General features: G+C 37.0%; 1 protein-coding gene across 3 annotated transcripts in view; it reads left to right on the top strand.

Moving 5' to 3' along the window:
- Positions 1-12,755, top strand: part of POC5 (POC5 centriolar protein) — a 59,402-nt gene that overhangs the window by 12,968 nt on the left and 33,679 nt on the right. For 2 of the 3 annotated variants that reach the window (XM_036756541.1, XM_036756619.1), the window contains 2 exons: positions 6,084-6,167; positions 11,757-11,965. In XM_036756541.1, the coding sequence (XP_036612436.1) occupies positions 6,084-6,167; positions 11,757-11,965 (293 nt within the window). Of the gene's footprint in view, positions 1-6,080; positions 6,168-11,756; positions 11,966-12,755 lie in introns of all 3 variants that reach the window. The other variant, XM_036756460.1, reaches the window with a different exon arrangement.

The following is a 12,755-nucleotide window of genomic DNA, read 5'->3' on the forward strand; positions in this document are numbered from 1 at the left end:
AAAAAATAAAATAAAACCAAATAGCTCACAGAAGGTATAGGCAAAAAGCCTTTTTTATTCTGTTGGAGGAAGGAAACTAAACACCCATGCCCGGGTCTCTTCTAAGACTGAGGAGACCCAAGGCAGTGAGGCTAAGCCATGATACATTTAGTTGTGGCTAGACAAAGAACCAGGCAGTGAGGTTTAACAGCAACAATGAGGCAGGTTTCCCTAGTGACAAGAAGTGTATTCATAGCAAAGCTTCATGACTGTAATGTGGTTCCTGCAGGTGCTTGTCTGAACTTAAGGACCACTTTAGGGTGGTTTGAGCCAGCTCTGTAATTTGGCTGCAGTAGAGTTCATCCAGAAGGTTAGTGCAAAGGATTGTTGTTATGCCAAGCTCATCTTGCTTGCTGGGCCTTAGCTCTGGAAATCAAGGTATTTCCTAGTAGTAAGAAAAGAAAGGAGTAAAAAGAGGAATGGTCTTGGGATGGAAGTCCTGACATAACCAGTATACAACTTTATTATTTTCTTTCTAAAATGTGTACCTGTAATGAAATTTTTCTTCTGTGAGCAGGATAGGAGCTAACTTTCTTTATATAAAGAGTATATCACTTTTTCCATGTGCTTCGTAGGTATTCAGTAAATGCTTTCCTATAATAATGATGGTAATGACTTAAGTTGCTGAAAAAGTTTTAAACTATATTTTGTAAAACAGTTAAGTAGCAGAGTTGATAGTGCTAATGTAATTATAGTCCAATGCTTTGCATGTTCATAACCCATAAGCACTTTAATATTTCCTCTTTTACCTCTGCAGTAGGATGATAATATAAAGATTGCTTAATTATTAAAGAATTTACATCAAGTTTTTGAAGATTGATTCCAGTTTAGTTATTTTAATTTTATTTCCAGTTAATCCTTTGGTGTATAGAGAGACACTCAAATACTGAATAAAGAAATATTTTGTAGTATCACATAACTTTTTCCTTTGATTCATGATAAATATGCAATGAAATAAACTGTTAGGCTGATTATCTTTTATTATTTATAAATTTCACAATTTTTAAAAAAATTTTATTCACCACTATATAGTTTAGGAATAAAGTAAGAACAAATTTTTTTATTGTTCTCCCTTGATTACACAATAACACATTTAAGAAAGCATAATATACAGACGTAAAAATGGATTGAATAATTCCACTAATTGCCCCTAACATTTACAGCTTAGATACCCAGGGGTTATTGAAAATCCTAGAGGAACCTCTTATTAAAACTTAGTCTTACCTGTATCTAGGTCCCAGAGCATGGAGCCTAGGACAGCTCTGTATGGTGAGCCTCCTGGTCTATTAGTATTTTATTTTTGGCTTTTCTAAAAGCTATTAATTTGTTTTACCTACAAATTTTACCCAGCTATGTTTACTCTTTATTTCCATGTTTTGCTTTTTGGTCTAGACCACACCTATCATTTCATTGGTGTTGGCAACTCATTCTACCAGTGCAAGTTAGTACCTTGTATAAAAACTTCATAGCGCAAGAGAGTTGCCTTGGGCATTGAGAGGTTTCATGCCTTGTCCAGAGTCACCCAGCCAGTGTGAGTGATGGGCAGGAATTGAGCCCAGGTCTTTCCAACTCCAATGCCAGCTCTCTATCCACTACGTCATGCTTATGTCTCTGTAGTTTGTGTTATGTGATGTCATTATTATATTAATGTTGCCATGTATTTATGTGATATTTTACATTTCCAATGTACTCATTTAGGCTTCGTCTCATTTGGCATACATGAAGGCATGTATTATATCCATTTTACAGAGGCACAGAGAGATTAAGTACTAGTAAATGACAGATGAAAAAACCGAGGGTCAGTTTATAACTAGCAAGTGATAATTACAACCCAGGATTCCAGGTTCCTAGTCAAATGATAATTTTTTTTTTTGCAAGGGGGAAGGCAGGGCAATTGGGGTTAAGCGACTTGCCCAAGGTCACACAACTAGTAAATGTGTCAAGTGTCTGAGGCTGCATTTGAATTCAGATACTCCTGACTCCAGGACTGGCGCTCTACTCACTGTGCCACCTAACTGCCCCAAATGTTTATTCTACTATTCCACACTCTCTCTTAAATTCTGTGACAGTGAGGTCTCTTAGAGGTTTACATAATATCTCTACAAATGACCTAATAGCCAACCATAGGTCCCAAGCCAAGCCCAACGTGGTCTTTGTTTGTGCCCTGATTGGCTCAGAGTGAATAAATAGCAATTATTTCTGTTTTGGTCAGAAACCCTGAGGGTCTTTCCCTCCCAAATTGATTTTTTTTTTGACCAGGTAAAGAGGCCACTTTTTAGCTCATTTCTTACCTAGCCTTAATCACTGAATGGGCATTGCCTCAGTCAAACTGAAACCCACTAAAGACTTTAGCTTAAAAAGGCCAAGGTCTCCCACTGCATCCAGGCTCATCTCCAGTTGTCCTGATATCTATCTCACCACTAGACCGAGATGGCTCCAGAGGAGAGAGTGAAGCTGGTGACTTTGCACAGCCCTCCCTCACTTAAATCCAATTCACTTGCATGTCATGGCATCACCTTCCTGATGTCATGGTCCTCTTTGAGAACAAAGGACAAACAACAGCAGCAACAGTGGGCACACCATAACTATGTCCATAGCCAAAGTAGCCATGTCAAAAGGATCGGGTTGAGCATAGGAATTACATAATCCCCAACTCTAGATATTCTAGATACTAAGACTTTCTCAGTGATTTGGACATAAGGGCCCTGTTTCAGATCATAGCTAGTATGGCTGATACAGAACAGATAAAGGTATTAGAAGTTAAATGAAGATAAAAGTGTTTTGTTCAAAGTGAAGAAGCAGTGAGGGGAACAGAATACAAATGGGTGTGATTTTTTTTTTAAAAGAGCCACAAACACGTTGGGTAGACAGAAGACTGACAAATTAGAGATTTATGGGGAGACATAAATAGGAATTATAAGGGATCAGAAAGTATGAAATTGCATCTGCCTAGGTGGAGGGAATGTCTACACCAATGAAACCACAAAAAACTATTGAAGGAATTGTGAGGACTTTTTATTCGCATGCCAGGAGACAGTGATCATCTCTGAATTTGAAGTATAAGGAGGTTGGATGGCTGTGGACATGTGTGCATTGTATATAAACACATTTCCTCTTATTAGTAAGTGTGAAAATAATGCTAAAATTCTGCAATATTTATATGTACATCAATACTATTTGCACATGACACAGTTAATAAATAGTTTTAAATGTTTCCTATGGGTTCAACCAAAAGTTTTCTCAATCCTGCTCTTTGCCTGGTTCTTCTGAGTTTTTTTTTTCCCATTTACAATGTCACTTAGTAATTTAAAGTTTGTAGATAACCTGTAGCCATGTTTACAAGTCAGCATCAATAGTTCCTTTATGTCTATGGTTCTCAAACTTTTTAGTCTCAGGACCCTTTTCTTTACACGTTTAAAAATTTTTGAGGACTCCCCCCACCACCACCAAAGAGATTTTATTTATGTGGATTATATTCATATTTATACATTAGAAATTTAAATGTCTTAGTGTTATAAAAATAGCTTTTACCCCATGGATCCCCTGAAAGGATCTCAGGGATCTCCAGAGGACCCACACCACTTAAGTTGAAAACAAAAATAAGTCGGGTGGTAGAGAGCAATTAACTGATTCCAAGTGTCCAAACTGAGCCAAACTACGTTCTTGGGTACTCAGATGTGTACTAACAAATGTGATTACTGAGCTGTTGTCAGTGATCTCTTAAGAATCATAGAGAAGGCCAAATGTTCCTATTTTCCCAAAAGGGAAGAGGGTGGAATCTGCAAACTGTAGACTGGCAAACCTGACTTCAGTTCCTGGCAGAGTTTCATAATCTATTATTAAAGAGATGTTTTGAGAATATTTAGAAAGGATAGTGTCATAAGGCCAGCTTCATCAAGCATAGTGTCCCACAGTGATATTCATCTTTTTTGCTAGACTGGTAGATTTGCAAAATGTTATAGTGTATCTGAATTTCAGCAGGCCACTTAACAAAGTCTTTCTTGCTACCCATGTGGACAAAAGGGAGAGGTGCAGACTAGATTGCATCATTGCACTTTGGATTTAGAGCTGGAAGGGATCTTAGAAGTCATCTGGTCTAACCCCCTCATTTTACAGATAAGGAAACGTAAGACCAAGAGAGGTTATTGACGTGCCCAGGGTTATCATAGGTAGTATCTGATTTGAACCCAGGCCTGTCCAGCCTCAAGCCCACTGCCTTATCCTTCCTACCATGCTGCCTCTTAAAGATTTAACATCAAACAAACCTCAGATGATAACTTCTAAGTAAAAACCCCTAACTCATAGATCTCATAGAACTCATAGAGCTGCAAGGCAGTCGAGAACTTATCTAGTGCAATGCTCTCATTTTACAGATGAGAAAACTGAACCCTAGTGAGGTTAAATTACTTGCCTAAGGTCACACAGTTAATAAGTGACAAAGCTGAGATTTAATCTCAGTTTCTGTGACTCCCTTTTTGGCACTCTTTCTGATGTCCTAGGCTGCTTACATATAGCAAAGTGGATATGGAACTGACTGAATGGTCAGATCCAAAGAATAATCATTAGTTGATTGATATTATCTTGGAAGTGAGTCTCTAGTGGCGTGCTTTCCATACAATTCAGAATTTCTATCAGAAACTTAAATAGAGGCTTAGATGACATACCATCAGATCTGCCGATGAAACAAACCTTGGAGGGATAGTTAATATATCATATGAAAGAACTGGGATCTAAAATTATTTCTACAAGCCAGAACACAATGACTGAACTCAGTCTGCTCAATTTTGGAAGTCTGGCCCTAGAGGGTGGAAGTTTCAGAGGCAGATTTAGGCTCAGTGTAAAGAAGAACAATTAGAGCTGGTTTAGAAATTTAGTGGTTAAGTAGGGAGTCTCCCTCTTCTAGAAATCTTCAAAAAAAGGCTGGATAACCTTGGGTCAGGGATGTTGTGGGCAAGAGTCTGGGACCTCTGAAATCCCTTCCAATTCCAAGATACTATTATTACACTGAAAAAAAAATAAACTATAGTTCTTATTAAGTGACTTTTTTTTTAGAAGTTGGGACTTATTTTCAGTTTCAATGAGGCCTAAAATAGAGTAGCCTTCAGGCATGGCTAGCTGTGCAGCCAAAACCAGGTGACTCCTGGTCCTTTGGACTTCCTTTCTCTTACCTGGCCAAAGTTGTGGTTCGTCTGGGTGCCTTTAAGGCTCCTTTTAGCTTGAACATGCCATGATTCCAGGGTTCTCTGGTAAAGGAATATATCACAATTGGGTTTTTTCCCCTGTCGAGAATAATTTGATTACTAACTACTTGGTATGACAAGAGGTATCACGATATAGTGGAGAGAGTCCTGGATTTGAAGTCATAAGACCTGGGATAAAATGGCCCCTGTGACCTCAAGCAAGTGGCTTTAGTCTCCTTTTCTCTAAAATGAAGGGGTGGCAGTGGAAGCTCCAAATCCATTATCCTGGTGGTTATCAGGTATTAATTACTTTCTTCCTTGATGCTGGGCTTACAATATCTGTATTCTCAGAGTATTTTGCTTAGTGAGCTGCCTTGGTATAAAAATAATTTCTTTGTATTTCAATGAATATTAAATTATTTTATGATGTGAACATTTTATTCAAGGATGTATAAAGCTGGTCCCCATTTAGTGTGAACAAAGGCCCCAAAGCAGTTGTATTATTCAAATTCCCATTGCATATTTCCAAGGAGCTAGAAGCAATTATTATATTTGACATGATTATAACTTCGAATAGTATGGATTTGAATGCATGCTTCCACTTCAGGGGATTCTACACCTTTGGGCAGGTAAGAGAAAGGAAGTCCAAAGCACCAGGAGTCACCTGGTTTTGGTTGCAAAGCTAGCCGTGCCCAAAGGGTACTCTATTTTATGCTTCATTGAAACTGCAAATTATTATATTTTACCTAATTATAGCTTCGAATAATGTGGTTTTGAATGCATGCTTCCACTTCAAGGGATTCCTTATCCATACTAATAAAGATCCAGCTGTGTATGCATCACATTTATCTTCTTTTACAGCAGGAAAGGGCCCTGCAGGAAGAGAACACAGAAATGAACCTGAGAGAATCATAGAAATCAACAATCCAAGTACTTCAAAAGCAGAAGGTATGATTATCTCAACATAGTTGCACTTTTTTCTTTACTACATATTCTCTTCCTCCCCTATCCTCCTTCTATACCCCACCCTCCAAACAAGGGATCCTCTCATATCACAAAGAAAGATAGCAAAGCAAATGAATCAACACAATAACCCTGATACTGTCTACAACATTCTGTACCCATAGTTCCCCCCATCTCTTCTACCAAGAAGAGGAAAGTTATTTCATCATCAGTTAATTTTCTGGAAACAATATTGCTCATTTCTTTTAAGCTGGCTTTTTTGTGTTTACGTTTTTTAATTTACATTGTTATGGTCATTGTACATATTGTTCTTCTAGTTCTGTTTCCTTCACCATGTATCGTTACATTTAGTCTTCTAAGGATTTTATTTTATTTTTTTATCAGCAGTATTCTGATGAGTAGTTTATGCAACTACTTTTGATTTTAGCATTGCCTGGAGTACTTAATGCTTAGTGGTAGCATTTTGAAATGTCTGTTGCCAGCTTATTTCAATTATAGTTTTCATATTTAAAATGTTATTATGAGGTGACTAAGCTAGTAAGCAAAGTAATGTCACATGGCATCTTGATTTTCTTAAGGGCAAAATCAAGGAGGGTAAATACTAAACTAAAATTTTGGTTGTTTCAAAATTTGGTCATTGGGAATAGTTTTTAATTAACAAAAATAAAAAGTTAATGGAACGTTAAAATTCTACCTTCTAAAGTATTATAGTATCCTATTCCTTCCTCCCCCAGCCTCCTCAGGAGTAATTTTTAAGATTTTATAAACATTGTATATTGAGGGTATGGACTAAGAGTTAAGTGTCATGTGAGCACTGAACTCTTAAGAGTCAGAAGGGGAACCGAGTTGTCACTGTGACCTTGTGTAAATCACTTAGAACCATAGAATCAGCATTTCAAAGGAAGTCATCTTGTCAAAATCCCATCCAATATAGAAATTAATATTACTCTGAGAGATGATTGTGACTATTCAGCATTTCCTTGAACATTTCTAATGAAAGGGAATGCTTTACTTCAGAAGGTAGCTTATTTCATTGTTAACCAGCGCTAATCTTTGGAGATTTCTTCCTTATGTTGAATTGAAATCTGCCTCCCCTGATTTCCACAGGCGTATCTCAGATATTGCGGGTTCAGTTCCAGACCACCGCAATAAAGCAAATATGGCAATAAAGTGAGTCACATGAATTTTTTGATTTCCTGGTGCATATAAAAGTCGTGTTTAAACCATACAGTAGTCTATTAAGTGTGCAATAGTATTATGTCTAAAAAAATATATGTACCTTAATTTAAAAATACTTTATTGCTAAAAAGTGCTAAGCATCATTTGAGCCTTCAGGGAGTTGTGATCTTTTTGCTGGTGAAAGGTCTTGCCTTGATGTTGATGGCTGCTGACTTATCACGGTGATGGTTGCTTAAGGCGAGGTGGCCGTGGCAATTTCTTAAAATAAAACAACAAGGAAGTTTGCCACAGCAGTCGACTCTTTCTTTCACTTGAACACAGAGGCAATTGTAGGGTTATTAATTGGCCTAATTTCAATATTGTGTCTGAGGGAAAAGGTAGGCCCGAGGAGAGGGAGATAGAAGAATAGCCAGTCAATTGGTGAGGCAGTCGGAATGCACAACATTTATCAATTAAGTTTGAGGCCTTCTATGGACATGGTTTATGAAGCCCCAAAACAATCAATATCAAATATCACTGATATGATGGTAATAATGGAAAAGTTTGAAATATTGTGAGAATTACCAAGATGTGAGCACATGATGTTGGAAAAATGATGCCAATAGACTTACTCAAAGCAGGCTTGCCACAAACCTTCTATTTGTAAAAAACACAGTATCTGCAAAGAGCAATAAAAAGAGGTATGCCTGTATTCAGTTGTCCTAATTCTACCCTCCTCTTATATTGTAACAGCCTTCCAAATATTTGATGACAGCTAGCATGGTTCTCCTTAATCTCTTTTCTAAGCTAAACATCCCTAGATCTTGCAATTGTCAACTGTTCCTCATATGATATGGGTTCCAGATTCCTTAACATCCTGGTCATTCTGTCAGGCATGGCTAATATATTTAAGATGGCTTTTCTCAAGACAAGAGCAGTGGTGTAATTCCTCTCCCCTTCCTCAGATTACTCTCTATTTACATACCATTGTACTTGATGTAGCCCCAAGTAGAATGTAAGCTCCTTGAGGGCCAGAACTGTGCCATCTTGTCTTTCCCCAATGCCCAGCACAGAACCTTACAAAGATGGAAGAGTGTTGAATTGAGTTAGAAGAGTCATGGTCCTAAGGCAAGTGTTTGTTGTTTTTACCCTTGTTTATTTTCCTATTACTAGTAGTAAAAAATTTTCCTAAATTTGGGAGAGGAAAAAAGAGTGAATGTGTGCATGCGTGTGTGTGTGTGTGTGTGTGTGTGTGTGTGTGTGTGTTTTAAGAATAGGAAATTAAGGCAAAAGCTATGAAAATTCATTCCATTCAAGAGTTAGCCAGAAAGGAGAAAAACCCCAGTAGAAGAACAGATGTTAGCAGGTGAGAAAAAGAACAAGTAGGCTGGTTTCTGGAGTCCAAAGAGAAAAGGTCAATTGTATAATCTAGGAGTTGTCCCCAATCCCAGAAATATATGCAGAAGCTTATGTACCTGTAAGAGAAACTTTTCCATTCTGGTTCTCTGATTATACTCTGTTCTTGTCTATCTTCCTCTTAGCATGTGGCAACACAAATGCATGCTGTATTCTAGGCACAAAAAGATTATTGTTTCTCAGACACCATACGTTTGATGGTGCAGGTTAAGGTTATACCGGCATTTTTGTTACCCTCACTCTACCAATGAACCCAAGCTGTTCTCTAAAACAAAAATTCCATCTTTTTAACCCTAATGTTCTCCCTGTAATGTTGTGTGTTTGTGCATCTTGATGCATCAAAAGTAAAAAAAGTCAAAATTGGAGGCGACCCAAAGGATAGTGGAAAGGTATAGTCTGAAACAAGTAGGCTTCATCTTATTTGCAGTTATAAACAACACACAGGAAATAGCATAAGAGATATCATCCAGGAAGTGTATGATGAGAAAGGTAGGCAAGCCATTAGTATAGTTCCAAGTGTGAGACAACAGGTGGATTGGCAAAATGTTGCTCCAGGACCCATGAAATGTGACGACTCTGAGGAAGGCACACATTTTCTGGGTCTTCTGTGGAGGTTCTTTTAAAGAATATGAACAAGAATCACAGGATAAGGAGACATGGACCTGTTGCAGGGGAAAAGCAGTCCAACTTAGTTTCTCTTCTCTTTTCCTTTTTTGTGAAAATGTTGGTATTGATATGACTCACTTCTTTTAATGATGCCAGTTAAGTTGGTCAGATAAAGATTTAGAGTACCAACAGTTGATATTATAAATGAGCTTTAAAAAAGTGTGATTATTAGCATTCCCTGTCCCACTTTCTAACGTTCTACCCTAGTACCTGAGAGACATGTTTAATTTTCCTTTCACAGGCTGTTATGGCCAAAGAACTAAATCCCCTAGAAGCCCACCTGCTGGCAATAAACTTAGTTGCTCGGTTCTGAGATATTGGCAGATTTACTTTATCATTGGGATTGTATTTAAAACCTTTTAATCTTGATAAAAGATGCCAGAGCTTATATCTTCCCGGTGTAGCCTTCAGGAACCCAAGATTGTCTCCTTGTCACAGTGAAGAATTTGAGTAGGACTTTATGGACATTTTCCCTCATAGAAAATACAAATCTTAATTTTGGTTAAAAAATAAATAGAAAATAAATTTTTTAAATCTAATAGGAAATAAATTTTTAAAATCTAATAGAACATAAATGTTTAAATATTTTTCAACTATACCTATTACCTGTTGTTCCCCCTTGATTTCTGGATACCTAAGCCTTAAATCAACTGCATGATATTTCATGGTGAATAGAAATAGCTTGATCTCCTTTTCTCTGACCATAGGAGTCTGATCATCCAAAAATTCTTATTTGGTATTCTCGATACCATCAATAATACACATTACTTAACTATATGATAGGGTTGCTTGATGAACCACTAAACCTTTCAAGTGATTAAGTAGAAATTAAAATTTTATGAGATTAAAATCACATCTAATATATGGAAGACACGTAGGTTTAAAAATATTATGAGTGGCTTGGTTGTCTCAGTTTCAAGAGGGAAAGATAGACATTCTCTTTTGCTCTTTTCACCGACATTTAACAACAAATGCTCTATAAATGTTTTATATGTTATGTGTTTAATTCATGTAGTAAGTGTTACTACTATGCCACTAAAAAGTGGAAGCAGACCCCAGTATATAATTTCTGTTTCCAAGCAGGGGTTTACCTTGCACAGGTGGCTAGGTCCCAAGATGACAGAGAAAACACTGGAGTGTGATTGACTCTGATCTTACTCTCAGGACTCTAGTAATGAGACTGCATGTCTTGTCAGCTGCCATGTCAGGCAGCAGTGAATCTTCAACAATAATGCATTTGAGGGCAGTAATTATTTTTCCTTTTCGTCTTTGCATTCCCAGAGCCTACCACAGTATCTTAGGAAAAGTATACACTTAATGTTTATTGGATTGATTATATTTGGAAAAAGCCTAATGTCTAAATGTCTACATGATAATCAGCAAAAGCTCACCTTTGATCTGGCCTTGAGGATTTAAGAACAAAATATAAAGCTAAAGCATTAGAAAATTCTACTAATTTAAGATAAATTAGAAGTAAAATTCATTTCCATAGAGAGGCTCTGTTTATTTTCCAAGGGCTGTTTCCCTTTTCTTGGTTGTAAAGTGGTGAATTCTTGGACCATGACAACTAGTAAAACAGAAAAATTACAAAAGTGTACTCAGTCCTTTCCATTTTGCAATGGTGGGACTAGAAGGCACTGTCACAGTGTTTAGACCATCTCTAAACATTAACTAAGTCATTAGATTTTTAAATATAAGCTCCTCGTCTGTTTACCAAGTGAGCATAAATTACTACTGGGGTTACTAAATTTTATTGGGTTTTTTTTTATGTTCTCCCTAAAAACTAAATCTGGATCCTAATGAAAGCAACAGTTGAATGGATTGATGGCTCACAGGCCTTTCTTGCAGATGCAAATTAAGGATTTGACAGAGTTTGAACAAGACATATCAATTGTTAGGAATTCTTCTTTGTAACTGATGAACATTCACCAAAAGAGCTACCATGAAGATAAAGTAGCTTATGAACCAACATCTCTGGTAGAGACTGAAGAGGAGAAATCCTACCAAGAGCTCAATAAGACTCCAGCAGCCAAAACCAGTCCTAAATTTCACTAAACATTGTTTGGCATAGAAGGAGGGAGTTGATCATTTCCAAGGTCTGCAAGATCAATCTATTTCTAGTTATTGCAATCAACAACAACAAAAAAAAAAATGGCCAAGTTAAGTATGCCCGTAGTTAGAGGGGAAGGAGAGAGGATGTGTATTTTTTTCGTCTGTTTTTCACTCATAGTAGGATAGCATCCTACAGCTGACTTCTCAGTGTAAGTCAGTACTGAGTTGGAGTATTTTTAACATTGCTTGACTGATAAAAGAATTTTCTCTTTGTATTTGTAGTTTTACCATCATTGTCACCACCAAAGAGGATCACTCATCCAATCATGGACTTTTTCAGTTCAAATCACTTAAATGACTCTTTCTCACCAGGAACTTCTAGTCCCAGGGAAAAAGAATTTTATGACAGATATTTTAGTGAATCATATGTTACTGATGACAGCCTTCAAAAGATAGAAAATATGATTGATCTCTGGAGTTCAGGTCTTAAGGTATGGTATTTGTAGAAAATATTATCCAACTGATTTGTTGTTCATCATTCTGTTTCATCAAGAATTCAAGGTTATTTGGTTTTGTGTTTTACCTTTGGAGATAGACTGATTAAACTTTCTCACATGGTTTCTAGGCTCTCCTAGGATATTTCACTGAATTTCAAAGTACCTGGAAGCTTTGTATATGACTTATTGGGGTACCCTGCTGAACCTTTAAAATACAGGACCACATTACTGTTTGACTTTGGCCATAGCAGATCAAGAGTGGCATTGAAGCCAGTTCAGGTTCTCATGTTTTATTCCAATGGCACAGAGACTAAGCACATATGGAAAGGCATGTAATTTTTTTTAAAAAAAAGATTGCTTTTCATTTCAATATTCACTATTTTGGGCCTCTAGGCATTATTAAAGATCATAAGATCAATAGTTTTTGAGAGCTGGAAGAGAACTTAGGGGTCATCGGATTCAACCCCTTCATTTTGTAGATGAGGAAACTCATTAAAAAGCTCAGATAGGTTGAGTAATTTTCCCAGGACCACACAGATAGTAAACCTCTGAGATGGGATTTAAATCCAGGTGTTCCTGATTACAAATCCCATTACTCTACCCAGTGTATCTTGCTACCTCTCAAATTAAGTTGACAGTGTCTCATTTAAAGTTAATGTATCTTCTTTCTGACTAAATGGAAATAGTTCCTACATCAAAGTTAAGTTTTAGACATCCTCTTAATTTCCAGTTCTTACCAAAAACAAAAACCAGTCTATAGTAAACTGACAGACCTAGTAAAATT

This window comes from Trichosurus vulpecula, chromosome 1 (assembly GCF_011100635.1).
Source record: "Trichosurus vulpecula isolate mTriVul1 chromosome 1, mTriVul1.pri, whole genome shotgun sequence".
NCBI lineage: Eukaryota > Metazoa > Chordata > Mammalia > Diprotodontia > Phalangeridae > Trichosurus > Trichosurus vulpecula.